At 39.9% G+C, this 19,814-nt stretch overlaps 1 protein-coding gene across 1 annotated transcript in view; it reads left to right on the top strand.

Moving 5' to 3' along the window:
- Window positions 1-19,814, top strand: part of SEMA5A (semaphorin 5A) — a 492,176-nt gene that overhangs the window by 431,547 nt on the left and 40,815 nt on the right. Inside the window, exon 16 of the mRNA XM_068531877.1 lies at window positions 7,072-7,219. Coding sequence (XP_068387978.1) covers window positions 7,072-7,219 — 148 coding nt within the window. The remainder of the gene's footprint in view (window positions 1-7,071; window positions 7,220-19,814) is intronic.

Here is a 19,814-nt window from a genome sequence, read left to right as displayed (position 1 = left end):
TAAGTTTCAAGGCTTGGCCATGATTCTCCACAATTCTTATTAGCTCTGTGTTCTGGGCTCTCACTTCTGTTCCCTGAATCATCCTTCCTTTCTTTCTCATGAAAGGTAGCATGTGCTTCCAGCTGGGCAGTTTAATCAGCCTGCTTCCTTTCAGTACAAGTTTGGGTTTCCAACAGCCTCATTTCATTTGTACTTTCTGCATACATTTCAGTCTAAGCTGGTGATCTTTTTGCTGAAATAAACTCTATAAGTCTTCTGTAAATTTCCTTGGGGTTTACTCCGCTAAACAGATCTACACCCATAGATCTTTTTGAGATAGCCCTTCTCTACCTGGGGTTCCTGCTGAGATGGCTGAGGGACAACACCCTCCAGCTTGCTTGTGACTGAGAGGATCTGCGACTCTTGCTCTTGACCTTTTGAAAGGACTCCTTGTATGACTGAACACTACTCTGATCTTTTGATGTTTCTGAGGTTTTAACAAAAGGTTGTACAGTCACATCCTCAGCTTTTTACTCTATGTCAACCTTTCCTGACAGTGCTCAGAAGCTGCTTCTTCGTTTTAGCATCTTTCGCCGTCAGGAGAGGCCAAGAATTTCCAAAACCATCCAGACCTGCTTCTTTCCATTTAATATTGCTTCCCTCAATTATTTTTCCTTCCACATTTTACTATAAGCAGCAAGAAGAAACCAGGCGGCACCTTCAACACTTTGCTTGGAAATTTCCTTAGCTATATAACTCAAGTCACTCTTACGTATTCTGCTTTCCATATAACTGCAGTGACAAATTTGGAAGCTTTCTTTGTTGTATGGCAAGGGTCTCCCTTCTTCTAGCTTCTAATAATATGATCCTATTTTCTTTTAATTTCTTTATTGCGCTAAAGATATATATATATAACATAAAGTTTGCCATTTAACCATTTTTAAGTGTTCAGTTCAGTGGCATAGTTACATTTACAGTATTGTGCAACCATAACACTATTTCCAAAACTTTTGCATCACCCCAAACAGGAACTCTGAAACCAAAAAGCAATAACTCCCTGTTATTTCCTCCTTCCAACCCCTGATAACCTTTAATCTATAAATTTACCTATTTAGGAGATTTCATATAAGTAGAATCATACAATATTTGCCATTTTTATGTCTGGCTTATTTCACTTAGCATATTGTTTTCAAAGTTCATTCATGTTGTAGCATGTATCAGAACTTCATTGCTTTTTAAGGCTGAATAATATTCTTCTGCATGGCTGCATCGTATTGTGTTTACCCGTTTACCTATCAGTTGACATTTGGGTTATTTCCACCTTTTGGCTACTGTGAATGATGCTGCCATGAATGCAAGTATCTGTTCAAGTCCTTGTTTCAGTTCTGTTGTGTACATATGTAGGAGTGTGTGTGTATATATATGTATAGAATTGCTAGGTCATATATTAATTCCATGTTTAGCTTTTAGAGCAACTGCAAAATTGTTTTCTACATTGGCTTCATCATTTACATCCCTACCAGCTATGTACAAGTGTTCCAATTTCTCTGCATCCTTGCCAACACCTGTTATTTTTCATTTTTTGATTATAGCCATTCTAGCAAGTATAAAATGTCTCATTGTTGTTTTGATTTACATTTCCCTAAGACGAATGACGTTGAGCATCTTCTCATGTGCTTATTGGCCATCTGTATATCTTTTTTGAAAATGTCTAGGCCTTTGCCCAGTTTCTAATTGGGATGGCTTTGTTGTTGTTGAGTTTTACTTCTTTATTTTATCTCCTTCTAAACCTTCACTGGCAGCATCCTCCAAGTCTACATGTATACTAACAGTCTGTTCAAGGTGATTTGGGTTTTCTCTACCATGCTTTTCAAAATTCTGCTTGCTTCTACTCGTTCTCTAGTCCTGAAGCCTCTTTCATATTTTTAGATATTTCTTACAGTAGCACTACATGCCTAGGTGCCAAGATCTGTCTTAGTTGTCATTCATAATAATATTACTTCACACTTAGCTGCCTAAAGCACCACGTGCTTTATTGGCTCACAGTTTCTGTGGTTTCGTAGTCTGGACAGAGCTTACCTGGGTCCTTTGCTTCAGGGTCTCACAAGGGTGCACCAAGGTGTAGAGTGTGGCCATGGTCACATCTGAGGCTCAGTGAGAGGGGAGGGGACTGCTTCCTAAATCCCGTGGCTGTCAGCCACATTCAGTTCCTTCCGTGTCGTTGGACCGAAGCTGTTATCCAGAAGCTGCCCTCAATTCCTTGCCACCTGGGCCTTACGCATCTGACTGCTTACTACTTCAGAGCCAGCAAGGGAGAGAACTTCTTGAAAGAAGGACATTACACTGTTATGTAACATAGTCATGGGAGTGACAGCCTGTCATCTTTGCCATATTCTATTGGTTAGAAGCAAGGCCCAGGTCCCACCCACACTGAGTGGGAGGGGTTTACACAGGATGTGAATTCCAGGAAGCAAGGCTCATGAAGACCATGCTCGAGTCTTTCCACTGCATTACCAAAGTTAAGAGACCCAGGAACCAATGGGGGCTTATTATATGATTTTTCTTCGTCTTCATGGGCAAGTTTACTTAATCCTGTGATGAACCAAAGTGATGCTGTTTGCAAGCCATTATCATCACTCTATCCTACTGGTTCCCTTAGCTTTCCCTTGGGGTAAAAAATAATATTATGGAGGACTCAATATACGTACAGTTTCTCTGGTGCCACAAAAGATTCCATTATCCCAGTGTGGCCCAGCCAAGGAACAATCACTTAAAGCAAACCAAGAAGAAAACAGTTCTAACAGCGCTCTGATTGGTTCAGGCTCACAGAGGTTTCAGTGAGAAACCAACATGGATTGAACCACCACAGAACACAATTTGTAGCATGAAGAAATAGGACAAGGAACATGATATGGTATTGAAAGTCTAGTCTATACAGGATTATGAAAGACAATGCTCTTCACAGAGACTAGGTTTGTGGAACAATGGATAATTTATGGAGAAATATTGCTGGGCTATTCATTCATTTTTACATGCAAAGTGAGAATGAGCAGTCATGGGCAAAATTAAAATCCTAATTTTTAATGCATCGTGAAATGCATCTGTGACTGTCAGCGCTTTAAGATGCTAGAGGTCCAGGAGAGCAAATAAAATTTCAAAACTGTTTAGCTTATCATTTGGTAAAAGCCAGCTGTGTGTTAAGGACCAGAGAATGAGGAACCAGTGGCTGGTCTACTGTGTAGCTATTTCTTCCACAAATTAATAAAATTCCTTGTACACCCAGAGTCACCAAGGTAACTAAGTTTAGACGCCCATTGTTGTTTGTAACACTAGAGGCCCCATCAGCAGGGTAACAAGAGGTACGTCTCTCAGTGGCAAGTGTTTGTTGGGTGAAGGAGTTAGGGGGGCAGAGGGACAGTACTCCCTTGAAATTGCAGAGAATCCAGAGTTAGGAGCTTGTAAGGGCTTAGCCTCTGAGCAGACTCTCCCAGGTTGAATTCGTGAGTGAAATCCAGACATAAAGGGACAGACTGGCAATTTCTAGTTCCCTCTGACCTCCCTTGCAGAGGGCGACAGTCACATATCCTGGTGTGCCTTTTGTCATAGGACTACTATAGAAAGAGAAAGTGAAGAGGGAAAGCACATTGTTGACCACCTAAAAATGAGGCCAAGCAAATCATTTATAACACTGCTTGAAATTTCTATGCTACACGCAGTTATCAAATTCTCCAGCTGTGGACTTTCAGCTGTAATAATACACTGAGCGTATTCAAGGGAGGGCCTGCTGTAGGCAGAGATGAGAAAGGATTTATGCACTATGATTTATTTTGCTGTGGGGAAGTGGGAGCTCAATTGCTGTGCCTGTTATTAAAAGTCGAGGGTTTTATAGGTATTTTTAGTAAGATTTTCCTTTGCCCTCCCTACTCTTATTGTCGGTTTGTTTTTGTTTCTGCAAGCTGAAATTCATGTCAAGGAGTCGAGGACATCCAGATCTTTTTAAATATGGGCAAAATCACCTTGGAAACAGGAGGCGGCCTTCTATCCACAATGAGAGAAGCTACACATGGATATTTTGAATTAGATGCTGAAAGTTCTGATGTTCTGAGTTTTCTTGACTTACTTCTTCCAAACGCGTTCTTAAAACAAATGGCAGTTGCCTCACAGAACAATCCTTGCACCAACATGTATGCTAATAATCACTAAGGAGTCAGGATGCTTTGCTTTACTTATGGTAACTCTACACATCTGCACAGGCTTCCTGAGGTCAGATGCTTTTCATCTATTGTGTCCTCAGTGTTGTTTTGGCTCTTCTATCTAGAGGTCACACTCTCTTAATTAGAAGCCTCCTTCCCCTTCCTTCCCACGTGTGAAACTGTCCAGAGTCCTGAGCTCCGAGACTCAGGGCCCCAGAGGACTATCTGTCTTAAACAATCAAGCACACGAGGAAGAGCGGTAACTATTCAGTTCCACTGGCTACTCTTTCATGTGGAGATTTAGAGACCTAACCGTTTTCCTGATTGGTTCTCGACTCTCTGAAGGCTCCTTCCGCTGTGAAATATCGACCCTCTCTCCCTAGAAGTAAGCATGCCTCCCACTTTCATTGGAGAGGCTGACTTTGGACTCTGCTGTTTACTTACTTGCTTTTCTGTACGTCCACACAGCTGCCATCTTATTCCCATTCTACCAGATGCCATGGATGTGATGTCCCTTCCCTTCTCTTGCCATCACCATCCTCTTTGTCCAACTCGGGCTATCTCTCCCTCAGGTGGCTGGCATCTATACCCTCCTGGCCGGCATCTGCCCCATAAACTCCTCCTGCACGTGACCCCTCACCCTGAGCCTTTGGAGGCTCAGACCCCTCACTCAAGCAAGGAGAGCTCCCCTCATTTCAGGGGCTCCAGCACCAGCAGGATGATGAGACACCAACTCCTGTAGTCCAGCCTTCACTCTAACTCTGACGGTGCTATTTTGTCTCTGGAGCTTGGTGGGATTTCCCTGCTTCCTTGCAAGTAAAGTTCAAGTTCTTCCACCCTATTTGTGTAAAGAGAGATCATTCCACTCCTTTCGCTTTTGTCTATTCACGTCTCCTCCATCACCTTTTTGCTTCACTCTTCCCGCTCCTACCTTCTGTTCTTTTCCAGAATGCTCACCCTGCTTCATCCTGTTGACTCCCTTCAGCTTGGCCTGGCTTCTTGCTTTTCATGGCTGTACCTGTTCCGGAATCCATCACATTCTTCATTAAATGTCCCTGGTTTGATGGGAAGACAGTTGAATCGTTATCAACATTGGCTGTCAGGAAACTACGCTCCCCGAATTACCTCTCTTACATTCTGGAAATCAGCTCTTTACCTCTCTTTTTTGCTCATTAAGATAGATAGTGTTTTCTGACTATGGAGAATAGTGTGGAGCGTCCTTAAAAAAATAAAAAAAGAATTGCTATATGATCCAGCAATCCCACTCCGGGGCATATATCCAGAAAAAAACTCTAATTCAAAAAGATACATGCACCCCAGTTCATAGCAGCACTGTTTACAATAGCCAAGGCATGGAAGCAGCCTAAGTGTCCATGGACAGATGAATAGATAAAGAAGATGTTGTATACATATACAATGGAATACTACACAGCCATAAAAAACAATGAAATAATGCAATTTCTAGCAACATGGATGGGCCTAGAGATTATCATACTAAGTGAAGTAAGTCAGAAAGAAAGACAAATACCATATGATATCACTTACATGCCGAATCTAAAATATGACACAAATGAACTTATTTACAAAACAGAAACAGACTCACAGGCATAGAAAACGAACTTAAGTTACTAAAGGGGAAAGGGAGGAGGGATAAATTAGGAGTTTGGGATTAACATATACACACTACTACATATAAAATAGGTTTTAAAAAAAAAGGACCTACTGTATAGCACGGGGAACTATATTCAATATCTTGCAATAAACAATAACGGAAAAGAATATGAAAAAATATATATATAATGTATATTTTATATATATGTGTAACTGAATCACTTTGCTATACATCTGAAATTAACACCACATTGTAAATTAACTGTACTTCAATAAGAAAATAAAGATAGTGTGTTCTATCCTGCACATCCTGGACTGGGTCTGTTTCCCTGTATGCATCTCAGGTTGGACACACCTGTGGTAGGGAGGTACTCTTTGTGCTTTTGAGCACTTAATGAGACACAATTGCCAAATGTGTCTCACTAAGTTTGGCTACATTCAGAATAACATCTTCTTCCCTATGAGCTGTAAACCTGCGCATTGCCAGGTGGTTTCCTTCTTATTTTTTGTTTGTTTCCCCCACTTTGCTTTATTTCACTTGTCGTATTAAAGACGAGGAGAAATTTGATCCTTCTAAGGCTAAGGAAAGCCATGTATATTTGGCTAAAAGTTGGCAGTATGAATGTACATGTAGGAGTATAGTCAATCACTAAAAAATAGGACTAATTGTCAATAGTAATTCAACTCTTTTTGGGTAACAGGTGGTCATCTAAATTAAGGTAGCTAGACATCATTCTGAGAGTCTACAAATAAATTTAAAAATACAATAACTTGGCAGTATGTGACTTGAAACTTCATGCTAAAATTAGACTAACTTTTCTTTGACTCATATTAGTAGGATTATGGGCCTTATTTGATTCGATGATGAGAAATGAATTCCAAATACAATTTGCTGCCTTTATATTCATAACCTACTTTATCTTTCAGTGTTTATGTTTAGAAGATAAACTCCCTACTTAGGTATTTTCTATGTGTTCTCATTTTTTGAGTGTCTGTTTGAAGGGTTTTTGTTTGTTTCTCCTCTAATTGGCTGCACAGGAAGATCCATCCTGCATCGTGAGTCTAACGTTTTTTCGTTGTCTCCCGTGCATCCCATTGTCTGTGCACACACAGCATGGCCAGCGCCACATCCGCCTCCTTCCCTGGGTGACCACCCGGAACACGAAACGCCCCTCACGCGGAGCATGCCCATGGGTTCAACATCCCGTGCAGGGCCAGAGAGTAGAAAGCCTGTGGCCTCACGTTCCACTAAACCCTTGCTTTTTTCCTCTTGGTTTCCTCATTACAGATACTGCAACGAGCATCTGCTGTGCCCCCCACACACGTTCTGGACAGGCTGGGGTCCCTGGGAACGGTGCACAGCGCAGTGTGGAGGCGGCATTCAGGCTCGCCGCAGAACCTGCGAGAATGGTCCTGACTGTGCGGGCTGTAGTGTGGTGAGTAGTCCTCCTCATCCCCAGCCCACACTCTAGAGCTGGGAGTCCAGAGTCAGCACACACTAGATGCTCTGCAAACACAAGGTGTTCTACAAACACAAGGTGTTCTGCAAACTGAATGCTCTGCGAACACAAGATGTTCTGCAAACACTAGATGCTCTGCAAGGACTAGGTGCTCTCACACACTAGATATTCTGCAAACACAAGATCCTCAGCAGACACTAGATATACTGCAAACATTAAGTGCTCCATAAACGTGACACATCCAGGCACTAGCTGCTGTGAATCACATAAGTCTTTCTGGTTAATGAGAATGTCTGGAGGAGATACTGGAAATTCAGGGTATCCTGAAGGCTGATTGGAATAAATATTCTCATATAAGATACACTGCCCCAGGAGTTTTCCAGTTCTCATTTCTGAGCTAGTACAGAAACTTCAGTCTGCTTAACTCTGGGCACTATATTTGGTTTGGGAAATGGGATACAGTCGTCATACTGGGCCCGCGCTAAGTTATAAAACGCGGACAAACCGGAGACACTGAGGATTGAGAAACTTTATGGGGCCATTGTCAGAGCACATTTGGTGCCAGTTCTGAGGGAATAAAAGACAAATGATGGTTTTGTTTTTCTTCTGCCTTAACGGGTCCTATTTCCCTTAGCACTTTAGACTCTCAAATAAAATTCCACTTGTGCAAAGGCCTGTTGTTGCTCGTCCTGTGTCATCTGTCAGAATGATTGAGCACCAAAGGCTGCTGGGCTTTTACTTTATTTGCCTGCTCCTGGTGCTGGCCCTGCAGAGTGGCTGCAAAGACAGTGCAGGTGTTTTGGTGGAGAGGTTCAGCCTGAGAAGGTCTGGCTTGGCGCCCTTCCTCACTGGTCTTCCAGTTGGTCTTTGCAGCAATTTTGTAACGTTGGCTCATGAGGCTTAGGAGGTTTCTGTGTGGCTGTATAGTTTGTTTTTGTGAGATGCAAAGACCACACACTCCAGATAGCCTTGGGAAATTTGGAGAGAAGAAGAGGATTATTAGATGCTTTGCCAGATATTACGCCCAACCCAAGGAGATTTCTGTTATTGGGATTTGCAATCAGATTTCTTCCCCTTTGCACTGGCAAAGTTTGCAGTAACTTTAATAGAATCTATCACTGATTATAGAGGCACTTCTTTCCAGGTCACCCTGAACTAACTTTCAACCAAGGAAAATCTTAGTATCCAGTTTCGGATGACGTATTTATTGATATTTCAGATGCTAAGATTTTAAATTATTTATGAAAATGTGACAGGTAAATCTGTGAACATTCACATGTTCTAGGAAAACAGTTCAAATGTGGTAGATTTATTCTTTGCTGAAATATATCAGTCCTGTTCCCGGTGGCTCGACATCTAACACTGGGATCTCCACTCCCATAATCAAGGTTTGTCTCCTCTGCTGGGAAACCACAGGGATGGATGACCTGAGTTGATCTTGCACTTTAGTCTCTAAAACTTTGCAATACGAAGAACTCAGAAAACATTTCAAGTCATTCATTTTCTTATTGCAAACTGACTTCAATTATTACATTTAAAAACAGTTTAATGAAAGAAAAATTACATTAAGGAAAGAGTAGCCTATCTCCTACATAGTCACTGGAGTATGTGTGTGTGTATGTGTGTGTGTGTGTGTGTGTGTGTGTGTGTGTGAGATACATATGATTATAAATGTAAAAACTGAATGTCTTTCTAAAATGTTCATGTATTTTGGCTTTATTTGTGTCTAAATTTACAGAATTATGGTTTATGAAAAAATATAACATCAGTTTTCAAATCCAGAGGAATATCATGAGTGTCTCTAAGAAGCCTAATATAAGTTTTTAGGTATTTTAGTTTAGTTTTCTTTTTCTTTGCCACCATAGTTAATCTACTGGCCATGTCATTCCAGGAAGGTGTTAGTATGGTACACTGGAGCAATCTATTCTTTTACGATAGAAACACAGCATTTATTTTTTTCCTGCATGGTTTTTTTTTTTTTCTATTTATTCCAGTTTCCGTCTCTTCTAAGGCAGGAATGCCAAATGAAGAACATAAGCAGAATGAAGGAGGGGCTTGGTTTCTCTGGATTGCTTACAAAATGTATCCTATCAATTCAATTCCTGAGATTTTTTTAAAAAAAATAATAGGTATTTAAGTAAAGTAATATGTTGATCATATTCTAGTTGCAGTTTAGAAATCTTTGGCCACGAAGTATGTTCGTTTTTGATGTTTTGTCTTGTACCAAGATAGTGGCACACAACACTGTAAATCAACTGTACTCTAATATAAACTAAAAATTAAATTAAACATTAAAAAACAGAATTAAGAAACAAATGTAAGGACATTTTAAATTGGAAAAAATGGTAGTGGCCGTAAGTATAGGTAATTTGTGGATTTTGGATTCATGAAATTGATTATCTGCTTGCCGGTATCTGGCTGGATGACAAGTCAGGTGATATCTCTGAGTCTCTGTCTCCCCCACTAAGAAGAGGGTGATCATTCATCCCTCCCAGAGCTGCTGTATCAAGTGCGGTGGTGCCCGTGACATGACGTTCAGCCACAAGGTCTCACCTTCCCTGTGAGTTCTCTTTCCTCCTCTCATTCCTTTAATTGTTATTCCTGGGCTTCAGCTGCTTCTCTGAGCCCAAGCTTATTACAAATGACTGTATGCTAATGGAATGTTATTTACACGGTAAAGGGCAGCTTTGTGGAAAGTATAACAACTTGAATTTCCTGAGCACTACAGCAGCCAATAAACAAAGAGTTGGTTTCAAGTTCAGGTATGAACGGGATAAAAAGACTTGAGAAACTTTTCTTGCTCCACCATTTTTAAACTGAAGTCTCATGAAAAGATTTCCCATATTTCACCCGTGAAATTCACACGTCCTTGTCTTTGATGAAACCTCCACGCCTTTATTGAAATCTCAGTAAGAGATGGTCAGTTCGGACAGTTAAAGACCCTCATTGAGAGCCATTTGTTTTTTTCTGTGAAACTCTGTTCTTCAGGTTCCAAATGTTGATATCTCTTCACAATTGTGATTTCAGTTCTTTTGGTTACATATGTAGAAGTGGGCTTGCTGGGTCGTATGGTAGTTTTATTTTTAATTGTTTGAGGAACCTCCATGACGTTTCCAATAGTGGCTGCATCATTTTTTTTGCATTCCCATGCAAAGCATGCCAGGGTTCCAATTTCTCCACGTCAGAAGAATTGAAATCAGGATCTTGAAAAGCACTCTGCACTCCCATGTTCACTGCAGCACTATTCACAATGGCCGGGATGCGGAAACCAACCTAAATGTCTACCTACAGATGAATGGATAAAGAAAATGCAGTGTAGAGGTTCAATGGAATGCCACTCAGCCTTTAAAAAAGAAAGAAATTCTGCCTTATGTGGCAACATTAACGAACCTCGAGGACATTAGGTGAAATTGGTGCTAGAAGTGAAATTAGCCGGTCACCGAAAGACAAATACCATGTGAGCCCACTTACAGGAGGTACCTGAAATAGTCAGATACATAGGATCAAAGAGTGCAAGTGTGGTTGCCAGAGACGGCATGGAGGGGGAAATGGGGAAATCAAGTTTCATTTAAGCAAGATGAACACGTTCTAGAGGTCTACTCTCCAACATTGTGCCTTCTGTCAACGATACAGTACGGAACCCTGAAAACTTTAAGAAGGTGGATCTCACGTTAAATGTTTGTCATGCTTACCATGACAAACTAAAATAATAAAAAGTAAAGTTAAAGAAAAGTAAGTTCCCGATGTTGAAGGCTTGGGGGCCCATGGAGCCTTGGGTTGTTTGGGGAGCTGATTGATGCACACGGAGGGAGGGCCTGAATCTTTTGCAGTCAGTTAATTGTGTGACTCCGAGGCCCACCCACTATCCTCGGGGCCCCTGTCTTCCTCCGCAAAGTGCAGGACAAAGCCAGCTAGAGTCCAAGTTCCCTGGCCCTGAAATGACTGATTCTGTGATCCTGGTACCCCTTCTCTGGACCCTGGTGGCACATGTGTCCTCCCCTGGTGGCGGAGGCCTCTGATGAGTTTGGAATGAGATACATCAGGACACTTAATGGACAGACATTTTTCTCCCACTTCCAAGTAAGCTTGTCTAGAACCCACAGGAGCGCTGGGTTCGTCCGGTCCCCGCTGCTCCTCCCCAGCTCTCCACAACATCCCTTCACGCCTGTGGCCTCCCAGAGCGAGTAGGCAGGTGAGAGAGGAAAAGCCACCCCCCAGCTCTGCCTCTGAGTCGGCAGGACACTTGGGGCCCTGTTCCGCGTCTCCAGGCTGCATCCTCGAGTGCAAACACCTGGCTGTCTCGGAGGATACACAGAATGTATGAGATACATGTCTATATATCCTAGCTCAGTGACAAAGCAACATAGGCAATCAGAAATAGAAATTGTCACCATCGTTGATGGCATCAAGTCACAGTCTCCAGGAAAACTTTTCTATTCTAGAATAATATACCATTAACAAGTCACCTTTTATGTTTTTCTATTTAAAATGACTTTTATATTAATATTTGTAGAATTTGTATTTTTATAGATATGTAAATTTATATTAAATATAAATTATTTTATGTTACCTATATTTGGCATATGTGTTTCGCTTTTAACCTCTTTTGAAAATATCTGGTAACCATAATGATGATTGTCAGATCAAGTCTTATAAATCCTAACTTACTGCCTAATGTCACATGAATTACTGAAATGAGGTTATCATTAGACAAACTTGAGTCGTTATCCAGGCATGTTATGATAGACTGGGCCCCTGTGTCCTATAACAAAGTGCTCACAGTAACCCTGGATGGCAATAGAAATAAGGAGAAATGACGTTCTTTACTGAGCACTTGCTGAGAGCTGGGTGCAATGTATCTGCTCTCATTCTGCTACAGCTCTGTAAGTGTAACACTACTACACCAGTGCTTATGGATGAAGGAAAGTGAGACAGCCCAGGGTAAAGTGCCCGAGGGTACTGAGCCTGCCCCTAGAGAGGTGGGCCTCAGGGAGAAGTGGCACCATTCTGCTTACTCTTTCCCTCCCACCTGCGAGAAGATGGGCTGAGAGAGAGGGTCAGGGTCTGTTCCAGGTCCCACTGCTGGGATTCAAGCCTAGATCACAGCAGTGACTTAGAAGTTCGAGGTTATAATTATTTTACGTAAAATTGTTAGATCATTTTAGAATAGCCACTTGGGGCTTAATTATCTTTGGCATATTTTTGTTTCATTTTTAACCTTTTTTGGCCGTATATGATAGCCATGATGATCATTGTTATATCAAGTCTTACAAATCCTAACTTACTGCATGATATCAAATGAAATGTTGAAAGGAAGCTATAACCAAGCACACTGGAGTTATTATTTAGGTGTGTTATGATAGAAATTCTGTGTTACATAATCAAATAATTAACTTTTATTGAGCAACTACTGCCATGCAGTGTACTAAGAGTGGTCAAAATAGATTATGTTTATTTTCCCTGGGTCCCTGCCAGGCAGTTTTCATTATTATCTCCACTTGGAGATGGGAAAACTCAACTTGAGAAAGATGAATGAACTTCTTAGCCAGTACCCAGCTGCTAGTGGGTGACTAGGCCAGCATTTGAGAACTGGTTCTTTGGGCACAAATAGAATTTAATGACACAACTACATTTGCATAATATATTTTTGATTAATGTTAAGTAATAAATGATAAGATTTTATTTTTCTTTACTCTTTTTAAGTACAAAGTGTATCTTAAAAGAAAGAGGAGGGTTTTTTTTTTTTTTTTCCATAACGCTTCTCTTCTTCATTAGCACCCTTGATGTCCATAATATTGCAATAATATCCTTTCTGCCAACCATGAAAGTTCCATTAATAGATTCTCATGAGCATGGAAATTAATTGAAGTTGAACTCACAACCCAAATCTTAATTATATGTTTTGTTTGAAAGTTACAACGCAAGAGAGGAAGAAAGACAAAATGTTATAGTATGTAAATAGAATTGCTTCTCAAATTAATGCAACTCGGAATTCCCTCAAATGTTTAGCAGATGTGTGAACGAATAAAGCTAAAGACTGTGTCACATACAGCAAAGATTATTCAAAAGCAGAAGCAGACTTAGTCCTGCCAGCACTATATTTATTACTGACATATCACCCACGGTGTAAAACAGTTGACAAAAGCTGTGATTTCACATATCAGCAGGGAGCTTATAGGAGAGATATCTATATCCTAGATGCAAAAGAACTGGACCACAGAAGCCCCTGAAAGGTCGAGAATAAAGACATTAAAATCAATATATGCTGTCAAAGGGATTCCGTGAAGTTTAATCAGAGTTGATATGACACGCTAACACTTGTTTGGGTCAAGTAATGGCACCATGGATACATTTAGAAGCAAGTAAAACCTGGCAGTTGGAAGTTTAAATAGGTTGTAATGTATGAAAATAATGACCATATTACAAAAATAACTTGTTTTTGTGTAGCACAGTGGAGTTCACAAAATATTTAGAGAAATGTCGTCTCATGTGTTCCTGGATTTCCAAATAAGAAAATCTGGGCCCAGAGAAAATAGTTTATGGATGCGAAACCCTGTGGTTGTCAGAGCAGGACCCTGGGTCCAGGTCTTCTGCCGCTAAGGAGCTGAAAGGTCCAGGATGCTGTGGCCTCCTCAGAAGATGCTAGAACAAGACCTGATTAACTGACAGGAGCTAATGTCCCCACCCACAAAGCTGGATCAGTTCAAAAAGGAGTTATTAGAAGACTCATTTCCTTTTCTCCTAAATGATAAAGTTATCTTTACTGCCCCATTTTTTTTTTTTTTTTTTTTTTTTTAGTACTAAATTACCTTCAAGAGAATAATAACCTCCTTGCAATGGCACCGGCTTCTCTTCAGATGGGATAGCTGGCACCTCCTTTCTGCATAAAATATAGAGGAAACCTTAGCTGGGAGAGACTGAAGTTTTTAAACCTGAACAAGTAGTTTCTGAGTTGGCTGCTTGATGGTGTGGGTGGTTGGTTTCCCTTGCACTCCGGTTTAGTGTTTCCTCACTTTTAAAGGTGGTTTTCTAGAGATCCACAGTCCCGCCGTGGAGGACAGGAAGATTTTTACGAGGAGGTACATAGCACGTTTTCTCTTTGTCCAGTTATGTTTGTTTGCTTTTGTTAAGTTTGTACAAGGTAAGCCCAGCTTATGCTAGATTGAGGTACTTGGACATTGCCAGTTTACGTTAAGCTGTATGTGTTAGTTAAAGGGTTATTATTTCACTTTGGACCAAGATCCATTTCTGCATGTATTTTTGCTGCCCCAGCAATACCTTGAAAGCTCGGTCACAGACGCTGACCTCTCGCCTGGGCTTCTTGCATGGGCTCCTCATTGAGCTGTCTGGAAGCTCTAGTTACTTTAATGAGCCAGTGGCCCTTCTGGGTTAAATACAGCTAGCTTTATCCATTGTTTATGAAAATGCCATTTCATAATTCTAAAAAGGCTATTTTCTGAAGTACAATTTAATAAATAAAATTAAGTAAAAATCAAATAGTTGATTCTAAATCAGTGGAAGCAATGAAAAGTTTTTATAGATAAAAATAATATTTTTCATCACTATCACTCTTCCACTGCACTGTGCTTATAAAATGCATTCACGTGTATTTCCACATATTCTTCTGCAAGGGGAACGTTCGCTCTCCCTAGCTAAAACTGGCTGGATATTACACTTTCCGAAGCATGGGAATGCAAAATTGGCTTTCCTTTGTTACGTGAGATCTTAGTGAAGAGTTTGCAAAGATGAAAGATTGTCAGTGTAAAACTGCCACATTTTGTTAAAAGAGGCTTGAGTATTTTGAAAAAGTTAATATCAGTACACAAAATCAAGTAGTAGTACAGTGGAGAGCCGAAGAAGTGTAAGCATTCTGAAATTGAGAACTGGAAGTTTGGTCATCAAGTTTAAGAATGATGTATGATGCAGATGGAGAGAAGAGAAAATGATGGATTGTAGGAGTTAATCCATCAGAAGTCTGCCTCTAGAACATAAAAATTATTCTACAATCTCTGGTAATTATAATTGGTGTGGAGATCTGGAGCATTTCACAAAAATGTTTTATTTACGGTGTTGGAAGTGTCTATTGCCCAGATTTCTTTGCAAAGAATCAGGTTTGTTTCTGCCTATAACAATTCAAATACAGTGATTGCAAAGTTAGTTGAAAAGAGAAGTTTTCATGAATAGAGGTTTTCTGTTGTAAAAGTGACTTGAGACAGACAGACACACACACACACAGACACACACACAAATTCTTCCTTTACAGTTTACCAATAAGTTCCATGATAAAGATTTTCCAATACCTGATATTAAAATACCTAAAATTTACTTATGGAAACACAGTAACTGTATTCTCAACCATAACAATTTCCACTAAATGGCCATGAGCTTAAAAATCTTTTGTAGGCCTACTCAAATACACAGTACACACAGAAGAAACTGATTTTCTAATGGCATAAATAAATACTCAGCTATAGGAAACCGAGGCCTCTTTTAAATGATGCCAGATTTTTACCTGCTACAAAATGAGTAATTAAATGTGGCTTTCTAAATTTAAAGCCTTAGTAGAAGTTCCTCTAAAAACAATCAGGGAATAGTCTTTTCCAAATGCATCTTCAGTCTTTGTAGGCCTGTCGACACTCTGGGCTAATCGTGGATTATCCACAGAGAACACTCCTGGGGTCATTTAGTCGATTTGATGTCTCTGTCAATTTGGACACTTATTTTTGGTCAATTTCTGTAGCTCACCTTGTCTTCTTCTAGTTGCGCCGGGCACTTGCCACTGCAATTAAAGAGAACGCTCTCTTGGAGTCTGAACAGGCTTTGCTTGTTCATAGTTTTTAAAAAGCAATTTAGTTATCCTGTCAAATTGGCCTTTATATGATGTGCTGTGTTGCCGTCCTTCTCATTTGGAGTTGAGGACTTCCTGTCCTCCATGTGCAGTTTGTAGCATCAAGGATGCACTATTGCATTTGGGTATTTCCCTCCCCCCCCCGCCCAATTTTAAAAAATCACATTTCAGTCCAGCACCTCACTGCACAGCCTGGGGCCATGTTTCCAGGAGATATTTTCATATCTTACAGTATCTTGAGCCATGGCTGCATGAGAACATTCTGTCCATCCAGCCATCCCAATCTGAGACCCGTGGTTCTACTTGAGACCAACTCTGCTCAACCAACTGATGGGAAAGATGGAGGGAAGCCGGGGTCTGATCTACTGTAGGTTCTGTGTTATAGAAGCCAACATACTGCCTCAGCTGACTCATTTCTAAAATCCCCTCTAAAAGCAAGGAAATAAACAAGCAAACAAAAGCCTGGGGAGACATCCCTCTGATCGGCAAAGCCCTTTGTCATTTACTTAATTGATTGTGCCTCTTGTGGTGCTGACTCAGGTTTGCAAGACCTGCATACATCACAGTCTTAAGAGATGTTTGCATGCACTCATACTAATGTAGCTAGAATCTGAGCATCTTAATTTTTTTACTCATGTTCGTGCCATTATTATTGAATAACTATTAAGCTTCTGCCCCATGACGGGCTCTGGGGATACCACAGTGAGTAAGGGACTCATGGTTCCTGCTTAAAACTTGGGAAGGATTCTTCACTTGTGAAACTTAACCTGAACTGGTCTATGCACAAGTCTGTTCATTAGTTTGTTTTGGCTTGTGGGTGCTGTCGTTCAAAATATTCTTTAGTGCCAATTTTGATTTAGCAAGAGTGAGGTGTGTTGTAGAAAGGGTTCACACGTATGCTACTGCAGCCAGAGAGTTTTAAAATAAGTTTTGATCATATTATACTTGTCACTTGGTTTTATTCATGGCCTACAGTTCTTCCTTTTGGAGGAAGTAGCGTAAGTGTTTAATTATATCAACAATATGTTTTAATTGGTGTTTTGCTTAAGATTTGCATTTCCTATTTTTTATTATTTCATCTGAGTGCCTCCAATGGAATTATTGAACATGTATAATTTCAGTTGTTAAAACGACGCACATACATAATAATTTTCAAAGCAACTTGTAATTAAGTAAAGAAGGAAGTAACAGATGTTGGAACATGAAAAAAAAATGGTTTAAAGCACTGAGTGTTTTTCACAGATGCCGTGGTTTCTTTCTTCCCAAGTGGTATCCCTTTATTAATCCTCAAATTTTCTAAGAATAAGAGCCTAGCTCAGAACTCTTCTATGTGAATACAAGAAAGAATAAAGAAGCTACTTCTCCATTTAGATTTTTTTGTTAATATTTCTAAGTAGAAATACAAGGTTCCGTTTAGAAGCTTTCAGCATTTGTCAGAATAATTAAAAAGCTGAATTATTTTGCTCTGTGATCTAAGGATGTGCTATAATAACAGACATTCTTAGAACAGTTGTCTGTTCATTTCACTCCACGGCATGTTTTTTTCAAGATCTGTTTGACGTGCAGAATCTCATGAGGTTCTGGTTTGAAAGAAATAGTTGCAATAAAGGCTCTTGAAGATGGAGTTGGCTCGTACCATGTCACATTCTTGCATTATTATATAAGCCAAGCTGCGTGAGAAAGTCACATCCTACACACTACTATTTGGGATCTTGCTTCTATCATGATGCGAAAGGTTTTCCACATCTGTTCCAGTCTATCCTAGTCCCATGAAATTGCCCAGTTTACAACTATTGAAAAGCAGTCTTTCAAGGAAATAGAGTGTCATCATGTGGGAAAAAGAAATGGCAGTGGCTGTAAGAAATAAGCTGTGGAATCTACCTTATAAAATTATTCAGACTCCGCAGAAGCACATGAGCCATCGCCTCTCAAAAGAGAGAGAGAGACAAAAATAGCAGGGGCAAACAGATGGAATACAGACATCAGGGCGAGCTCTCTGATGTTCGCCAAGCAGTTTTCCTTAGGAAGCTTATGTAATTGATTTCCTTCTCTTCTCTTCTTGCCGCTGCTAATAGCTTTTAGGGATAAGCCTTGACATCTGAAAATGAAGGGTGGAAAGGAACTCTGCCTGTTACATGAGTCGTGTTTGATAATTGATTTCCCTAAAGCTTGGTGTGATCCCATATGTAATTGTTAATTTCTAGACAGTTTTACATATGGAAGAAAAGAACATTCTCGATGGCTTCAGTTACTGATTTCATGTCTTCCATTCTACCCTCTGTAGAATTTTCAGATCTTTTCATCTCTATAAGTAGTCAACCAAAAATGTTGACTATTTACTGTGTGTAAAGAACTGTACGAGGTCCTATGGAAGATGAAGGTATGCAGATGCATACAAGAAAACTCCAAACCAAGGGAGAAAAATATAAATCTTATGGCCAGAATATAAGGAAGAAGTCAGGAATGCCAATGGAACCATTAAGAGAAAACAATGAGTCCAGAGGAGGGAGAGGTTACTACCTCTGGCTGGCTGGGTCAAGGGTCCCAAAGGTGTGGCTAGGATTTGGCCAAGCTGAGATGGGAATGGGAGCTTCTCTGTGAAAGAAACATGAACGAAGGCTGTGAATCAAAGGGCGTGGGGAATACACTGGGAGCCGTAAGTAGTGTCATTTGCGTGCTTGAGGATGCATAAAGGAATATGGCAAGACGCAGACAGGGAAAGTAAGGTGTTTCATTCCTGAAAGGTCTTGGGTATCAGACTAAAGGGCATAGATAGCCATTTGACGCTTACTTACTTGCTACTGCAGTTACATAATTGGGGCTAGGATAACTTTCTTGTGTTAATATTTCCACAATATAAATCCATCAGCGATTTCAAGCAGGTAAACCACATCATGTTTTCAATTATTTTTCCTTACAGCAAAAAAAAAAAAATCGTCTAGATTTTACTATCTAAAAGCAGCCATCTAATTGTAAATACATACCTGACGTTAGGCATGCAGATCTGTGCGGGGGTGTAGGTGTATAGTCCTTATTCTGAAATTTGCTACTTTCCCACAATCGTTATTTCAACTTTAGTACATGCTTCTAAACCTAAAAAAAACATAAATTAAGGTCAGTGTTGCCCCCAAATATGTCATAGAAACTTGAGTTTAGTCCTATTTCAAAGGGGAGATTTCCATAACATTAATATGAGATAAATTAATTTGTTTTTAAACTTATTAATACCACAAAAGAAGATATTTGAGATTTTTAAAGTCAAGGACAATATCTATTTTATTTGTGATTGTATCCTCAATACCTAGCAGAGTGTAAGAAAATGAATAAATGAAACTAGTTATTAAATTTATGTACTAATTTTTTTAAAAGATGATGGCAATTTGGCAAAATGTTAGCAACATCTTTTCAAATGAAGTGATCATTCTTGTGCATTATATTGTTTTTGTCTACTCTTTGGTTCTTTCTTACAGTTTCTTATAAAGGAACATATTTTGTGGTTACTGTTTCACAGAGACTCTTCATACCCCAATGGAGCTGCCTTTCGTTCACATTTAATTTTTCTTTCCATGATATTAGCTTATGAACATTTCATTTCTTGTTCATATTCTTAAACTATTTTGAATTCTTCCTAATTAGTTTTACAAGGCTGCTCCAAACGAATCAAATTTAGCACTGAAAGCCAGTATGCCTGCAGTAATAGTGTATGAAGTTCATTAAAATTGG

This window comes from Eschrichtius robustus, chromosome 2 (genome assembly GCF_028021215.1).
Source record: "Eschrichtius robustus isolate mEscRob2 chromosome 2, mEscRob2.pri, whole genome shotgun sequence".
NCBI classification, from domain to species: Eukaryota; Metazoa; Chordata; class Mammalia; order Artiodactyla; family Eschrichtiidae; genus Eschrichtius; species Eschrichtius robustus.
This window is presented reverse-complemented; position numbering and strand designations above follow the sequence as displayed.